This window comes from Crinia signifera, chromosome 6 (genome assembly GCF_055691185.1).
Source record: "Crinia signifera chromosome 6, ASM5569118v1, whole genome shotgun sequence".
Lineage (NCBI taxonomy): Eukaryota > Metazoa > Chordata > Amphibia > Anura > Myobatrachidae > Crinia > Crinia signifera.
Genome location: NC_139222.1, coordinates 220,683,238 through 220,702,171, shown reverse-complemented (window position 1 = coordinate 220,702,171; position 18,934 = coordinate 220,683,238). Strand labels below are relative to the sequence as shown.

The 18,934-nt window shown below is 41.4% G+C and overlaps 1 protein-coding gene across 2 annotated transcripts in view; it reads left to right on the top strand.

The window, feature by feature from the left end:
- Positions 1 to 18,934, top strand: part of LOC146008984 (tolloid-like protein 2) — a 150,206-nt gene that overhangs the window by 103,056 nt on the left and 28,216 nt on the right. The window contains exons 3-7 of one of the 2 annotated variants that reach the window (XM_083148877.1): positions 9,274 to 9,351; positions 9,673 to 9,819; positions 14,903 to 15,020; positions 17,138 to 17,316; positions 17,499 to 17,604. In XM_083148877.1, coding sequence (XP_083005003.1) covers positions 9,274 to 9,351; positions 9,673 to 9,819; positions 14,903 to 15,020; positions 17,138 to 17,316; positions 17,499 to 17,604 — 628 coding nt within the window. Of the gene's footprint in view, positions 1 to 9,273; positions 9,352 to 9,672; positions 9,820 to 14,902; positions 15,021 to 17,137; positions 17,317 to 17,498; positions 17,605 to 18,934 lie in introns of those variants that run through there. The other variant, XM_083148878.1, reaches the window with a different exon arrangement.

Sequence of the window (18,934 nt, the reverse complement as noted above, 5' to 3'; positions counted from 1 at the left end):
CCATCAATGCATTCAGGTTCTGGGAAAGATGGTTACCTCTTTCGTGGCAATCTCATACGGGAGGATCCACTCCTGTGTGTTCCAGTTAGATCTCCTGAGCAAATGGTCAGGGTCCCACCTGCAGATGCACAGAAAGATTTTCCTGTCCATGAGAACCAGGGAATCACTGAAACGGTGGCTCCATCCTCCAAACCTGCTTGCAGGCAGGAGGTTCGGGATCCAGAATTGGATTCTGCTAACAACGGACGTCAGTCTACAAGGATGGGGCGCCGTGATGCAGGGAATGAGTTTCCAAGGCAGGTGGTCCCTTTGGGAATCCAAACTCCACATAAACAATCAGTGGATCAGTGGAGAAAGTCACAGATAGATCTGATGGCATCCAGGCTAAACAAGAAGTTGGCCGGTATTGCTCCAGGACCAGAGATCCGGCCATTTGGCCTCAAAGCAATCAATTGCTCGGTGGCTTTGTACTGCTATCAAACAGGTCTATGCTGTGGCTGAAAGGCAAAAGATTAACACAGTGTTAATTTGAGCGCTTATCCTGTGCTGTCCCCCCAAAATGAGCAGCTGCTACAAAAGGGAGTAGTCAGCTCCCTAATAGAATGAACAAGAAAAAGGTTAAGAGCAGCGCAAAGGTTGTTTTGAAAGTTAGAAACTCATGTATAACTTAAGGGTTTATACAGAATAGAACTTTGAATATCACCTTAGAAAGGGAATCTAAACGAATTGATATTCGAGGTTTTATTAATTGTAATACGACCTACGTTATCTATCTCCTCCCTCCCACAAGGGCTTTAAAAATTAGATTCCTGGAACATCAGAAAAATATTCTCAATAAGAACATTCATCATAGCGTATCAAGACACTTCGTAGAATGTCATGATAGCAATCCGATAGGACTGAAACTTCTTTTACTTGAACACATAAAGGTCACCAACCGATGGGGGGAATAGATTTAAGGCTTTATGTAGTCAATCTCCGCACTTCCCTCCCGTCCTTGAATCTTGGGTATCATTTCCATACGTTATGATGAAATGCCCACTATCCCATATGGATGATAGAGGAAATTGGATTTTAATACCTACCGGTAAATCCTTTTCTCGGAGTCCATATGGGATATTGGGCGCCCACCTCAGTGCGGGATCTTGCTGCCTTGTTGATCCTGAATAATGGATCCTGTTACTGTTCTCTTGAATTACAGTTATACTGTTACTGTTTTCTTGACTTCAGTTATATTGTCAATAATGTTCTTGGTCTTTGTTGTGTTATGGGCATGCTGGTTGCATGTCACCACTTTAATACATTTATATGTTAACACATAGTATATCCTTTTCTCGTATACTTTCCATTCCTTCGGGCACAGTTTTCATTTTAACTGGTCATGTGGGAGGAAGTAGAGGGGAGGAGCCAATACACCCAGTGAAGGAGCTTCTATGTGCCTGTCTCCTGTGGATACCTCTCTTCTCCCCATATGTTATGATGAAATCCCCAATATCCCATATGGATGCCGAGAAAAGGATTTACCGGTAGGTATTAAAATCCTATTTTTTTCAATGGTGACCGCATCATGCGCAGCGACAGTAGACATGTCTGCAATCGTTGGCAGGTCCTTCAGTCTGGACAAAGTGTCCAAACCCGCTTCTGTCTGCTCTGCATCACCTCCAGCCAATCGGGTAGGAAATTTGAGCTGCCACAGGTGTATGAGAAAAGGAGCTGTTGCCATGTCACAGTCCGCTTCAGATGACAATCTCCTGACTAGCAGGTCTTTGCACCGCTGTAGACTTCAAACGGCTGAAGAACCTTGCACAACACAGAAATTAATCCCCACTACGCTTGAGTCAGGTTCATCCCCACTCCTTTGCCTATGTCGTAGTTGGCTGTGTACGATTGATTGGCCTTTTGCTGCTCCTCCATCCTCTGCAGCATATAGAGGGTGGAGTTCCAGTGGGTCACAACCTCTCATTTGAGGTGATGGCTGGGCAGGTTCAGGAGTTTTTGATGTTGCTCTTTTCTTGGGCAGGCAGTGGAAGAATGGTCACCGCAAGCATCTCCTGCATGCTCCTGTCATTTTTGAGAAAATGCTGCACTACCAAATTTTATTGTGTGGGCAAAACATGGCACATGTTGGAAATTGCCCATATGTAATACCCGCACAATGTTACTGGTGTTGTCCGATACCCCACTTAGAATTTCCTGGGGATTTGTGGTTGTTGGTGTTGTGTCTCTTACTGAAACTGGTGATACACAGCATAGCCTGCCTTGGAAGGAGCTGGCGTTTTGGCGATGCTGTTGCTGCGGAAGGCAATGCATCTACCCAGTGGGCTGTCAGTCTTATGGTCCTTAGTTTGCCCTGCACCACTTGACCATGGCTAAGTAGACATTGAGTACAACCGCATTTTTCAGGGCACTTAGGACTCCTTTTCAGACGTCTCTGTACATCCTGGTTATTGCCTGCCTAGTGGAGTGGAATCTAGACAGATTTAGTACTGGGGACACAATGGGGGAAATTTACTAAAATGTGTATTCTACTTCACATGTGGTGTTGCTATGGGCAACCAATCAGAATCTACTTATTTATTTAGCAGCCTATAGAAGGTAGTAGACAGGATCTGATTGGTTGCCCACAGCAACATCACATGTGAAGTAGAATTCACATCTTAGTAAATTCTCCCCAATACCTCCATTAATTCTCTAAAACCCACTCCACTGATGGCAGACACCAGGCACACACCTAACGCCAACATAGCTGTCAAGGCCGCAGTTATATGCTTTGCCATAGGATGACTGCTGTCATACTTTGTCCTCATTGCAAACGACTCCCAGCAGCAGTAGGCGTAGCGCTGCAGGATCCTACAGAGGAATCTCAGATAGAAGAGTAGTCAGTCATGCCAGTGACACGGCCTGCAGGACTACCTTCTAATCCGGATGGAGGAGGAAATTTACGAGAAGTGACTTGCTGGTGTGGTTTTTAGGTGCTTGGATACAACAGGATCAAGGGATTTGGGTGTCCCTGGACTGCTTACAGACCTAACCACAGTTTCTGAACTAAAGTGACTTATGAACGAACTTCAGGTGACACATAAGCGAGGATGTCCCTAGGTGGCCAGCGGCCTTAACCCTGCTTATTGCAGCATTACATACTACATATCGTAAAACAATTGTTGTCCAGATTTGGATACAAATAATTCCAGACCAAAGAGATGGATGTTTTGGTCTTCTTTCCAGGCATGGTGATGGCCTTTTGCATCCCACAGACAACAACTGTCTCCCCCGGTGCCTCATTTAAGCATACCACATCAACATCAGCAGCATCCTCCTTGTCCGCTTCCTCCTCTGTGCCGGCTACATCAATATCCTCCTCCTGGTGTATAACATTGACACGTTTAATCTCAAAATCAGAAATTGGACTGTGGGTGATCCTTCCAGCATATGCAGAGGGCATGCCGCAAATGGTGGAAGGAACCACCTCTTCCCGTACAGTGATGGGAAGGTCAGGCATCGCACCCACCAACACCCTTGGACTCTCCTTGGGGATTTGTGATTCCATGTCTTTAGAAGGCACAGTTGTTTGCTGATGACAGCGTAACTCTCTTGACATTTTTAGTGGGGGAGGAGGAAGGCTTAGATCGTCATGTGAAGCTGAACCACTTGTTATGATCATAGGCCAGGGCCTTAGCTGATCCTTGCCACTCCATGTCATGGATGGCATATTGGCAAGCGTATGTTTCTCCTCAAATGATTACAAATTTTTTTTTCTTCAAGTTACTGAAAGTTGCCATTTTGGATTTTACATGCCCTCTATTATGACATTTGGCAGACATTCACTTTGGCAGACGACGTTGATGGCATTTCATGTTCTATGCCAGGGGTGTCAAACTCAAATTCATCGGGGGCCACATCAGCAGTTTGGTCACCCTCAAAGGGCCGGTTGTATCTGTAGGACTATGTGTCCACTCTTTATTATCATAAATTATTGTCACTGCATTCAATTATTGTATACTCAGCAGTAGCATTTCCCTCCTGCTATTGCTGTGAACTGCAGTGCATTAGGGCACACGCTGCCTGCACAGGGGGGCAGCACTCAGTCTTAGGGCATATGTCCTGCTTATTATCATGGGACACAGCAATTAATTATGGGCTGCAATGTGCCAGTGCACACACACACACACACACACACACACACATAGGCAGAGAGTTTGACACTTATGCTGCTTTCCCACTGCAGACCAGTTTAAAGTACTGGTAATCTTAAATGGTATTTAAAACGGTATTAGCATTCCCACTGCAGCAGATTACCGTTTTAAATACCATTTAAGTACCATTCCCATTGCAGTGAACTGTGTAAAATGTAGAGTGCCAACCCCCCCCCCCCAAGTGTAAAGAGTGCCTAACCCCCCGTACCTGCCCTGTGCCCCCACCTCCCCTCCCCTTGTACTTACCTGCACGGGTATGCAGGGCAGTGGGGAGGCAGCGGGGGTCCATGCAGGGTACAGGCAGTCCCAGTGCCTGATGAGAACTAGTAGTTCTCACTTTGCGCATATGTAATGAGTGCACGTGCATAATAATGAGCCACTCATTACATATGCGCATATGTAATGAGCTGCTCTTTATTATGCACGTGCCCTCATTACACATGCACAAAGTGAGAACTACTAGGTCTCATCAGGCACTGGGACTGCCAGGAGGCTAAATAACGTTTAAGAGGCATTCCCACTGCCTCTTAAACGTTATTTTAATGTGTAGGACTCTGCTTTAAAAACGGGTTGAAATACCATTTAGCTTTAAACGGTATTTTAACTCTGGCACTTTCCCACTGCAGCCTTAAAACGGTAAATTGCGCTGAAAATCTGCAATTTACCGGTTTTTAGCTGCAGTGGGAAAGGGGCATTACCCGCTCTGATGCGTCCACTCCAGTCTGAGCTGCTCCACCACCAAGGACACAGCTGCGCTCTCACACAGGCGCATTTCCCCCTCCCTCCTGTTAGTAGCGCTCCTCGCACTATCTATCCAGGAGTGGGGGGCAGCGTGCTCCCGGTCACTGTGCAGTGCACACTCAGCAGTAAGTGACCTGGAGCGCACAGCAGCAGCAGCACCATTCACCACAACGGACCTGCTCTTTCCTCTCTCTGGCTCCTATACAGCAGGTGGGAGCGGAGGAGGGGTTGACGACCGGCGGCACTGCGCTAGAGGGCAGACGTTCTCTGGCTTGTAGGCTGCCGCGCATGCGCTGAAGAGGCGGCTTTCTTGTTTAAACAAAAAAAAATCGAGAATAAAAGGTGAAGGCTGGCGACGGCTGCGCGGGCCACATGAAGAGGTCTGGCGGGCCGGATTTGGCCCGTGGGCCTTGTGTTTGACACCCCTGCTCTATGCCATGACTAGTGGCAGCAGCTTCAGCACTAGGAGGAAGTGGTTCTTGTTCTTTTTAACTATTTTATCCTCCAAATTTTTGTTCTCCATTATCTTTCTGGAGTTTTAATATCTGACACAGGAGAGTGTACACCTAAACCACACACACACAGCAAAGCCTGAATAAATGATCCGAATTAAAATAACCCTTTTATTTTGCGGTTATTTATTATATACGGGCGGCACAGAAGAGTGTACCCTAAACCACACACAGCAAAGCCTGAAAAAATGATATGGGTTTAAAAGAACCCTTTTATTTTGGGGTGATTATTATTATTATATGCCTAAAACACACGCACACGCACACACACACACACACACACACACACACACACACACACACACACACACACACACACACACACACACACACACACACACACACACACACACACACACACACACACAAGCCTGAAAATATTGTACGGATTAAAATAACCTTGGAGCGATTTACATCATTTTGAATATAATCGACCGATGACTATTTACTTTTCCTTTTTTTTTTTTTTTTTTATTGTAAACTGATATATAATCCTCAAGATCTACCAACGGTCCCCATTTTCCCAATGATTAGATACGGAGACCCTTATTACAGTTATTTTAAATGGGGGGGGGGAGGGGGGGGTAGGGAATGTATGTATTTTTTTTTTTTTAATGTAGGTTTAGAAGTGCAACAGGAAAAGAAGGATCATTTTAAATGAAAGAGGAAAATAGCTTTGAGTCAGAAAAAGGAACATTCCAAAAAAAAATCTCTGATTGTCCAAACAATATAAATAAAAAACAAGATTTTCACAGAACTCTATCAGATTGTTAATGATGAGGGAGCCTGATAAAGAGACATTGGTAGCTGTAGCACTCGGCAACATGCTTCAGTGAAACCAGTGCACTGCCAACCGTAATTGAAAACAGAAGCTCAGACCCATGTTAATCAAGGTCAATGCCATCACCATGTGGCATTGAGATTTTTTTTTTAAATGTGACTGACATGCATACACACGTAGGTAAATATGTCTACAAATAATTGCCTTCTTACATGAACACACTAATTAAAAAAAAAAAAAACGAAAAAAAAAAAAAAGTTAAACATTTAACCCCTCTAAAGTATGTGTTAGTAGCTGTCCGTCAGCCAAAGAGTTTAAGCTGGTCCCTGGGAAAGAATGTAATTGCAGGCCTGAAAGGAGCTTTTCTGGTTGTTAAGACAATAGCACAAAGGTCAGGCCTGCAATGTGCACTACGGGGTAATTTGCAATTCAATCTCCCAGTTCATTTTATGTCACAATTTAATACATGCAAAACATTTTAAATTGACTGTATAATGCATGCTACTAATTAGAGTTAAATGTGTTAGGGTGAAAAAGCCACAATAATAAGTGTGGGCCATGATGATTTGTATTTATCACACAATGTCTTAATGCGTGTTATACAAGGCATTATGCACATGATATATTCATATGTGTTTCTTTGTTTTCAGTAATTACATAAAGTTTACTTATTTCTTCCCAAACTATGTGAAACACCCAATTTCCATTTAATCCAAACGAACACAATTCCTTTGACTGGAGCTCCTTGGGCATCTGCCAGGATGATGTCATTCTGTATGCATGTCACCTTGGAGTCAGAGGTCCTCGTACAATAAAGATAAGGGCACCTTGCCTCAGAAACTAAGTTTTTATAGCATTCTTTCTGGAATAAAGAGATTGCTGGTAAAATGCATGTAATAGTTTGAAATTAAGATTAACAGATGCCAGTGACCCCAGGATGTCAGTCTGGTTCAGACAGTGGCAGGCCAGGATAGCAGAGCGTCCAGTGCAGAATTGAAAGCTTTCTTTGGACTGCTGCACTGTGCGGCTTATGCAGAGGGGTATAAGGATTTTATTTGTTTGTGTTGTGTTTAAAACTGCTTCCATTATATCCGCATCAGAGCTCTGAACTTGGGCTCTACTAAAGCAGCGTATTACACATATGGGGGTTGATTCTGAGTAAAGCAGAAAGAAGAGCAAGTACAGCTTTGCATCTTGGTAAATCAATGTATGCACATACAGCATAAATAAATACACATAGTAAAGTGTTAATGATGTGTGTGCATAAAGATGTGTCCTCCTACATCCTTGCTGCAGTAACATTAAACAACCCTTGCAGTGGCGTAACATAATAGCACCTTGCATCTATTTTGTATAACGTTTACAATAATACAATAATAATGTATCTTACACCCCTTTCCCACAGCAGCTCAGTAAATTGCCGTATTTTTAGCCTTTTTAAATGGGTAGAGCTGCAGTGGGAAAGCTCCAGGTTGCTTTACCCGTTTAACAAATACCGGTATTTGTTAAACGGGTAAAAAGCCGTGTTTTACCAGTTTAAGAGCCTTTTTTGCCAGTGGGAAAGGCTCTTAAAAGGTATTTAGAAATAATAATAAAGGTTAAGAACATGATTGGCTTCCTGCCTGTGATGACTGTACAGTGGGGCAAGAAAAGTCCATTTATATGACAGCCCATGTTTACAATGGCATTAAACGGGTTGCTTTGTGGTTTAAATGGGTACAATGTGACTGACAAAAAACGTATTTAAACAGCAATTTACTGTTTAAGAGCTGCAGTGGGAAAGGGTCTTTATGGCTCTTACCCGTTTAAAGACCTGTTGACAAATACCGGTTCATTACCCGTTTAGGCAGTGGGAAAGCATGCAATCCAAAGAGGACTCACAAACTGCTTTTGCTGACTCATCTCGTACCTTTCATAGGTGTAATATATAACCCATGCATATTATTACCCAAATTGATTGTTTTAACACAACATTGTGCCTACTCTCTCTAGATTTTTCCCTAGCTATTTTTGTGTGATTTTTCAGTTTGCTGTAACACTAAGGGGGGTATTCAATCCCCGTCGCTATTTCCGATGGAGAAATAGCGGTGGGTGCCTATGCCATTCAGTCTTTCCCAACAGCAGTTTGACAGAATGGGACCAATTTTAAAAGCTATCGGGCCCAGTTTGCCGAGAACGGCCGTGGATTGTCGCGATCACGGCCATATATCTACAATCCACTGCAGTTTACACGGACACACCCCTTTTTCACCGATCGGCAGGCGAGACATTGAATCCCGCCTGCCGATATGCAGTCGAGCAAAACGCAATTGGGCCAGGGTCACGGCTGTCCAGATGTACCGACAGTCATGACCCGGGATTGAATTCCCCCCTAAATCCTTTGTACCATGTGCTAATGTTTTTGATATCTGTAACTGCCTTCAGTCATATGAGCCAAGAAAAAGGCGGTGTGCCAGCGCCGGCTGAACAATTATGAAGACCAGACGGTTTCTCAAAAATAATTAAACAATTTATTTTTATACACATAAAAACAGTCATAAAAAACACATTACCTAAAATGAATGCTAATGAGCACAGAAAAAAATATTTTTTGCAATTATTATGTTAATCTTGCAATACGGAGCTCCACATGTGTGGCTTTCTTGTTGAATGATAATAAGGTTATATTACCATCTCATGTTGTCTGGTGTCCTATGAGCCAGTTGTACTAAGCTTGAAAAGTGATAAAATGGAGAGTGATAAACCACCAACCAATCAGCTCCTGCCTGTCATTTTTCAAACACAGCCTGCATTTATATTATTTGTTCACTTTTCGGGCCGAGAAATTGGGTGAAAAATGCCCAAATCAAATGTGCATAACCTCTAATTCTGATCCCATGCGCATCAGCTCGGACCCAGAAATCGCAAGGGCTGCACATAGGATTTCTTATATCCCACAGCTCTCTATGGGGTTGCATACAATACATTCTTGTTATCTTTTCAGCATCTTATACAGTTTTTATGCATTTGAAACAATATATTTTTTTAACATTCTATTGTCTTTTAGATGACCTACCTGAAAATGCTACTGCTTCAAGTTCCAACATCACAGCTTCCAATTTCACCACCCAAAAAGTTATAAAGGGTAATGTGGTACCTCACCCAGTCCTTTGGGTATCTCTTACTTATTTTCCTAACTTCGACCTTTATTTATTTTCAACACTGTTTTTTGTGTTTTGTGCTGCATTGTATTCCATGTGATGCACCTGATATGTGTGCCGTGCAATCTCTGCTGAGAACACTGGTGATCTGACTTTATTGATATTGCACGCCGTGTTTATTATAAAACCGTTTAATCGATCTAAATAATTATTTGTAGTGTACATGGCTCATTGATATTAATTGGTATGCTGACCATTTGTTATGTACTAAAATACTAACACTATATTGCTACTTTCTGTACAAGGTAGCTTGGATGCTGTGACGGCAAATCAATCCACAACAGAACATCTCAGGGATCATGGGAAAAGAACGCGCAGAGCTGCCACTTCAAGAGCGGAAAGAATATGGCCTAGCGGAGTCATACCGTATGTCATAGGAGGGAACTTTACTGGTTAGTGTGCGTTACCAATTACATTATGCTGCAGTCATATACACAGCACTTCCAATTCTGTATATGCAACATATAGGACCTGCGAGGGCTCAGAGCCCCACTGCACTGCAAAATCCCACCTTACGACAGTATATGCAGGGCTGCGGATGGATATGTCCTGGTACACATCCGTTTGCAAGTGCCTGCTCTGAGGAAAAATCATGTTTACTTACCATAAAATGATTTCTCCTCACAGCCATAGCCCGGGACTCACTTGGCGGCTGTGAGGAAAACATGGGCTTCCGGTTGGGGGCTGACATCATCTGCCCATCCTAGCAGGTTTAAGCACGCTTTTGTTTGATGGGCACTCACAGCGTTTTTTTGGGGGGCAATGCCATCCGTTTTTGCGGACACGCCCATGAAACGCTGGCCATCCACCCCAACATGCCCACCCCTGTAATTAAGACTATGGGCGCCTTGCAAACACAGAATTTTGCAGAAGGCCCTCGCAGCTGGGCCCAGGACATGCGCATTGCAGAAAATGCCCCAGTCCTCAGCTCCAAAATTAAATGACAGGGGGGCACGTGCCCCCTGAATCCGCCCATGTAAGCAATATATACAAGACAGTCAGCACTCACCATGGCATTTCAAACATACAAAAATCTAATCAACAAATAGATAAGATACAATATATAAAAAAAAGTTAATTTCAAGGGTCTATTAACCAAAATGGAAAATAATACAATATTTCGAAGAGAACACAAAATATACAAAACAGGCAATAAACAGGCAATTACTAACAAACTTATTAAGAGGCCAAAGTACACCAACGGTTACAAGACCACTCCTTACAAAACAAGGTACTTATACAACCTCTAACTCACAAATTGCAACAATTTTTACAGAATATTACTCCAAGTGGTACTTGTTTCCTAGCATGGCGCCAAATTTCTGTACGTACGGTGCCGTACTGAAATCGCATTGCATCGCATGCCGCGTTATAGTGACATGTGATGCAATGCGATTTCAGTACCATTCCCATTCCCGCTCACTGTCTCCCGCTCCCTGGCCTACTGTTAATCCCGCCCCCTGTCACATCCTCACAGAAATCATTCTGAGGTGATTTTCTGAGAGGAGTGGAAGTGTATTTGTGAGCTGGTGATTTATAGTTGGTGAATTTTTCATATGAGCACACCCAGGTTAACCACTGGTACAATTTCATCGACCCATCAACAGGGGTCCATACTCAGAACATCGAAAGAATGTGGGGCGCATGTAAATGGCGCAATAAACGCCATCTGGGCACTGCGAGGCACATGCTGCAATCATACATTGAGGAGTTTATGTGGCGAAAAACATTGGGTGGGGATAACCCATTTCATAGGATCCTGCACGCCCTGACACTTCTCCCTAAGGACAACTAAATAATTTGTTCACGGATTACATGTTCTTAAATAATCTTTACTGTTTTAAATGTATTAATTGTCTGTATTGCCAGTTATTTTATGGTTTATTAGTTATTTAAGTAAATGATAGTTCTTAGTCAGCACATGTCGTCATTACTGTGTCAGTTGCATGATTTTGCAGGGGTGAATGTGTTCATAAAACAACACCACTATCAACGCCACCCCGAAGCGCAGCGAGCGGCGGCGGAACGCGTCCTCCGACCTTTTCATACCTCCACTATCCATGTCGGCGTGGAGTTGATTTAATACAGTGTGGCGAGCAGACGCGGAATACATGTTAAGTAATCCGCGTCCCCTCGCAGGGCTCGCTGCGCTTGCCACGCTTCGGGCTCGGTGGCTCACTGCGCTTGCCACACTATATCAAATAAACTTCACGCCGACGTGGATAGTGGGGGTATGAAAAGGTCGGAGGACGCGTTCCGCCGCCCCTCGCGGGGCTTGCTGCGCTCTCGCCACACTTCGGGGTGCCATTGATACTGGGGTTGATGCTAAACAATGGCATAGGTGCAGGTGCTTACAATTGTAAGCAACCATCTATGCACACATCACATGCCATTCCATCACATCTAATTGTAAGCACCCATCACATCTTATGGCATGGGTGCTTGTACAATGAAGCATCGCATTGCATTTGGTGCACTGAGATCGGATTCGATATTTCATTGTATAAGCACTCCTGTGCACTTTATATGGACATTGCATCACATCACATGCTACTATAACGCGGCATACAATGCGATGCAATGCGATTTCACTATGGTGAATAGCCCAGTACACTAAATGCATACTGGGCACCGTGCTAGGAAACAAGTGCCCTCCAAGCTATATGATACACCACCAAAAGCACCTGAAAATGCTAAACAAATATTTTGGGCAGACCTACCATTACCACAATTAAAAATAGAACTACGTAACAGAATTGTTGACCTCTCCAATTACCGATCTGGAAGTAACACAAACTATAAACATCCTAAAATTGGGCAAGGCTCTGGGTCCAGATAAATAAACGACAGAATACTATAAAATCTTAGCCCCAAAAATAATTCCAATTTTAACACAATTCTATAATACAGTATTATCCTCTGGCTCTCTCCCTCACCACTTTAACATGGGAAATCTCAATTTAATACAAAAAAAAAAAATTATAGATTTATCAGACCCAGGGTCCTACAGACCCATCTCTTTACTAAACATCGACTACAAAATGTTAACAAAAATAATTGCGGATAGGTTAAAAACCATAATACCTACAATCATACATTGATCAGATGGGATTCATTATGGGTCGCAACTCCGTAATTAATATTTGAAAAGTTCTTGCGGCAATAAGATATACCAATAAAAAACACCAACAAACTCCGAGAGCCATTCTAGCCTTAGATGCAGAAAAGGCCTTTGATATGGTCCATTGGGAACATTTATTTTACACACTAAAATGTTTTTGGTTTTCCCAAAAAATGTATAGATTATTTGAAATTATTATACTCCTCCCCATATACAAGAATGTTATGCAATGAGTACCTTTCTGACCCCTTAAAGATCTTGCAAGGGACCAGACAAGGCTGCCCCTTATCACCATTACTGTTTGCTGTAGCAATCGAACCCCTGGCAATAGCTTTGCGAGAATCACCGTTCTACCAGGGATAATGATTAACAATGTTGATTTAGGTTTATCAGTATTTGCAGATGATATGTTGATTTTTATTACTGACCCTATAGTTCTCTTCCTACTGTGTTTGAAATTATTTCACAATTTAGTACTATATCGGGATATAAAATAAACATTAACAAAGCTAAATTATTACCTTTGGGAAAGAACCACTCATATATACCAATACCAGTAGCGTTTCAAGATATAGATATAAAAATAGTGACATCACACTTCAAATATTTAGTTCTACGTATTCCTCATTGTTTGAAGGAGTTATATAAGATAAATTATTCACCTTTGATTGATTCAATCTCTAAACAAATTGATAGATGGATGAAATTACCATTATCCCTTATGGGTCGTATAGGTATCATAAAATCTCATTTATTCCCGAAAATGGCATACACTATACAGATGTTGCCAATTATGCCAACAAGTCAGATACCATGAAGTGAATAAATTATTCCAGAAATTTATATGGAAAAATGGTCGCTCGAGAATGGCCAGAAATAAATTAGATCTACCCCGACCTCAAGAAGGCTTAAATTTACCAAATATAACTTTTTCCTACTCTGTACTTTTCAAATATAGTATACAAAGAGTGGAGGTAACCTGCGCTCAGGACTATTAGTGGCTGGTGTATAGTAATTCTGATGTGCACGTTGCTATAAATAGTGGTATTGGTACAAATATAATGCTGAACTGAACGGAAGTAGCAGTGGTGACAGAAATGCAGTGTGGTGATGTGCACGAGGGAAATATGAATAACCAGAAAACATGAGATGTACAAACCATGAGATGCACAATATATGCTACACGGGTGGTAATGAAGGAAATAGGCTGTATAGGCAAGCAGTAGATGGATTTATTGTGATAATGCACAACAATACTGCCAAAGGTATGCAAGTGGGGATGGGGTATGGTGGGCTGCTGAGCAGCGAGTGGTTATGGTGGGCTGCTGGGCAGCGGGATGGGGGTGAGTTCACAGTCCAGACGTGAGGGGAGAGAGAAATGTCACAGTCACAATGGGGGTGGGTGAGTGCAGAGGGGCTGGCGTCCCATCCCCTCCGCAGTGCACCTCTCACCTGTGTTCACCGCTGCAAAGTTCCTCTGGGTCCCGGTTCTTCTGTCCGCTTGTGATGTCCTTCTTGCCGGAGCTCGTTCAGCGCTGCAGCTGTGGCGAGCCCGGCTCCACAGTGCCTGAGCGGGATTGTCATTCCGGGTTGCGGCACGGGGTTTCACCGTCACCCGGTGTCACTGTCCTGCCGGCTCCTGTGCGCTCAACTCCCGGCCAGGAGGAGACTTAGGTGGATGGGGTAGTAGCTTGAAAGAATGGATGGGGTAGTAGCTTGAAAGAATGGTGTTGGAGGGGTAATTCTCCTGGTTATTAGGGAAAGCTATATACTCCATATGAGCACTAGATCGGGAAGTATGTGCGCCACACGCACCAAGTGCACTACTACATGTAACAAGGAAAAAAATCCCACCCTCTATAATGGAGGATATATTTTTCAAATATACCTATAATACCTGGTGGCATATAAACAAAATCCTGAAAAGAGACCCAACCAGTTCCGTGTTAATACCATTCATAGAAACCTTTCTAAATTAACTAAATTGTGTTTGTTATCCCTAAATTAATTTATGTGTGAGGGACAGGATTGACAGCCAATATAGGAATTTCCCCATTAAATTGACCATAAATAATTTGAATTGTTCCTAGACCAGCAATCCAAGATACCCTTGCAAGCGTCACTCCTAAGGCACCCCAGGGTGCCACAGCCCACAGTTTGGGAACCACTGAGTTAGTATGATGGTGATTTACATGAGTGTTGCCCTGTACAGAGGTCCAGCTGGGCTGTGTTGTAATAGATTTAGGAATATATATAAGGCTCCATGATTCACCTTTTTTTCCTCATTTATATTTATGCAGCTTGATATGTCAGAAGAAATTCACATTTAATTAGTCTTAAATTAATCTTTACAGGCCCTCAAAGAGCAATCTTTAAACAAGCTATGAGACATTGGGAAAGATTTACCTGTGTAACATTTGTAGAAAGAACAGATGAGGAGAGTTATATTATATTTACTTACAGAACATGTGGGTAAGTATGACATATGAAAGTAGCAGAAACCTTTACGTTACGCTGTAGGCCCGATGCAGGGTTGGCTTTCTGAATTTGTGATTCCAGCTCTAGCAACTTCCAAACCTGGGAAAATTACACAGTTTAGGGTCCACCAAAAAGATAATGCTACCAGCAGTAGGCTATGACAGGAATGCGAAATAAAACATCTAGCCCTAGCCGGTCAGCATGGACAATGGTTCCCTGTCATTGCCAGTGCTGCCATGGGCTCTAAGCACTGATGCTGGAAACAGCCCTTTATAATCAGTTACCATCAAGATGTGCTTAAGAATGTATGATCCTGAATGTACTCCTGTATTCTGTGTGGAACTAATGTGTTCAGCTCATCAGATAGACGCAGATGGGCATTTTTGCTTGTGACCAACCCTGCAGAAGGCCTTCAGTTTGTTTACATGATGTTTCGGAAAAGAAGAGATAAATGTAATATTGTTTAGAATATAGGTGTAATATTGGCATTGGTTTAATCTTAGACCATTAAAGCCTGGGTTGATACAGACTATTTGTGACTTACCCAGAATGCAGACACCCAGTGTAATGTTACATGTGTCAAGCTTCATTTCATATCAAGTCATTTTTTTTAATGAACGTTGTTTGCTGTATGTTTTTTTTTTCCCCTTAAATTCCTGAGTAACCCTATAGTCATGTAGAATGACCATGGGAATGGAGACACTGAATTAATAAGCCTTTATTCCAATCCCTTAAAATGCATCTAATACAGGCTGCACATAGATATGCCTCTACTGTACAATTAATTTAGCGCTGAGTAGAAACCAGCAGTCTTTTTATATGGTCTCTTGTTGGTAGAGACCTTTAACCCTTTCAGGTCCAACGTCTTGTCAGGCTCAACAGCCCTAGCGCTAGTAGCAGATCCAGTGGTGAGCTACTTTAAAATAAGAACATTAACATCGTTCAACATTCAATGTAGACCATTTTTGAATAAAAAAAACAAAATAAATTACAAATAATTTAAACATTTAATACAGACTGTTTTAATGGCCTAATAAAAATTGGACTGCAAAGGGTTAAAGCTTTTGTCTTATTTACAGTTTATTATTTTTTTTATTTGGCTTTCTGAGATCCTTTTTCGCTTGTAGTGTTTTGTTTTTTTCTTGTATAATTTTATTAACTTTTTTGTTTATAAGTAAACTGTATTGTATTTTATTTTTCTTAAAATTAGAACCATTTTCTAAATTCAAAAGTGGTCCTAATTGTAGGCCACGTGTTTACCGTATACAGCAATTAACTTTTTGTTTATTGTGTCATTATGAATTGTTTTATATTAACTTATATTGGATAAAATAGCTCAGTTAGATAAAATGTCTCCATCCGACAGATGCTATATATTAGGGGTGGGCAATAAGCCGCCCTCCAGCTGTTGATTAACTACATATCCCAGCATGCAAGGCATGTTGTGATGTGTAGTTCATCAACAGCTGAAGGGCCACTTATTGCCCACCCCTGCTATATATGATCAGCTGAAACTCACCAGATATAGTGGCCATACATGGTAAAATATCTCGCAGTGTATGACCATTCTATCTGCATTTCTGCCCTGGGGAGGTAACCTCTCCCTATAAAGGAACAAGGGAGATGTCAGGTGGTCAGCTAAATCAATGCATACGCTGCCAGATGTGGATGTACAATTATCAAATCTTTCAGACATGCTAGTCAATTTCAGCGTATTGATTGGCCGTGGCCGTCCACTGTTTCATTATTGGTCTGTTCAGGTGCTGCCTTGGGTGCTCAGAGGACATGTACCAATCCTTATATTCATGAATATATAATATTTTGTTTGCTATTATGGAAAATGACTTTAGAGACTTTTTGGCTTTCTGGTTATCTACTCATGATCAATTTAGAAATTCTAAATGTGGATGGGCACATACTAAGATTGTCCTGACAATATGACTGAACTGTATTATGATTATCTACCAACCATATTAGTAATTTCACTTTGGCTCACATGTTTCTAAATATAAATACAGACATAGCATCCAATTTAAAGCACAAGGCGTACAATTATGCACAAGGCACAGAATGTATAGAATTTTTTATAATTGTTCTTAAAATTTTTTAAGCTGCTGTTCATATGTAGGTCGTCGAGGAGGAGGTCCTCAGGCTATATCCATAGGCAAAAACTGTGATAAGTTTGGCATTGTTGTCCACGAATTGGGTCACGTGGTTGGATTTTGGCATGAGCATACCCGACCAGACCGAGACCAGCATGTGACAATTGTAAGAGAAAACATACAGCAAGGTAGGAATTCATTTTATGTCTGATCTACTCTTTTTGCATCATAGAGTGCTTCTATGGAATCAATGTTCTATCCTGCCCGACGGGACTTTATTATATAAGATTATCCTTTTCTTTTTTTTCTTTTCTTTTTTTTTTTAACACTTTTCTTTTGCTATAAAGTTTTCACCTGTTGTCATTTGTAGGACAGGAATACAACTTCCTTAAAATGGAGCCAGGGGAAGTGAGTTCTTTGGGAGAGACTTATGACTTTGACAGTATCATGCATTATGCCCGGAACACATTCTCAAGGTTGGAATCTAAGGTTATGTCTCTTAAGTTCTTAATAGAATTTGTGTTGTTTCTATGTGTTTTCTGTTTCATTTTACTTCTGAATAGTATGACTCTTTAATTTTATGGCAATGGGAAAGTATTTTACATTTATAAATATATTACAGTCTGAATATAACTCCATACATTGCACCCTAAATTCTATAGTACAGATGTGTCCTCCTACATCTTTCCTTAATACGCCATGCAGTGGAAGGGGTTTGGCTTGAGTGAGGTCTTGTGTAACTTTGTTTGCACCAGGTGGCTTTTTTGCTAAAAATTGTATCTCATTTGCTTCTATGTGAATAAGATGCACAATCAACCTCTGTTGATTAAAATCTTATGCGGCATGTCTATATTCTGTGTTCGACTCCACCTATGTCTTTATAAAAATAAGTAACTTTAGAGTATTTTGTAGGAAACCACTGAAATTTAGTATTTCATTTTCAGATATAGACATACACAGAATGAGAATATATATATATATATATATATATATATATATATATATATATATATATATATATATATCATTTTAATCACCAGAGTTGAATAAATGCATTTTAATGGAAAAAGTCACACAAAAAGACTATCAGCGCTACCGACCCACACCATGACTAATAGGGCCGTTCAACCTGCAAAGTGACTGGATGTATGTGGACACCTCTAGAATCCAGGAACTTTTAAGTAGTTTTGTAATTATTTATACATGCAAATCCTACATTCTTTTGTGTTTTTTTTTTTTATATTTAAATAATGCAGTATTGAAAGCCGTTAAGTGGTGTCTAAGCAATACATTAAGGGAGGTAGTCACCATTTCACAAAATTCTCTCACATCATTTCATTTAGATCAAATGCCAAAATTGAAACGGTGTGTGCCCATTTCACACAAATACAATTCCATGAAAAAGTTTTCATTTTCATTGCTTTTTTCACTCATATTTATTTATTTATTTTGTTTATTAATAGTATCACAAATGTTTACATTGATGCAAAAATACAAAGTAATAAAAATTTACCAAACAGAAAACCATTTCCATTCATTCAAAAACAATTCATGTGCCACCACCCACTTCCCACCCTGAAACGCCATATTTCACGTAATTCCAGATTCAACAGAGTTCCCTCTGACTTAGTATAAGACAGGTGTAAGTAAAAGTGCGTGAAGTTTCTCCTGCGGGTGCACGTCTAATCAGAGCTAAGTTTTTGGCGTTTACTTTGCTCTCACCAATTCAATAGATTTTCTTGCGGATCTGAGACCATTCCATGACCAAAGACATGGTTCGTGTTACATATCTGTGCAGCGTGAGTG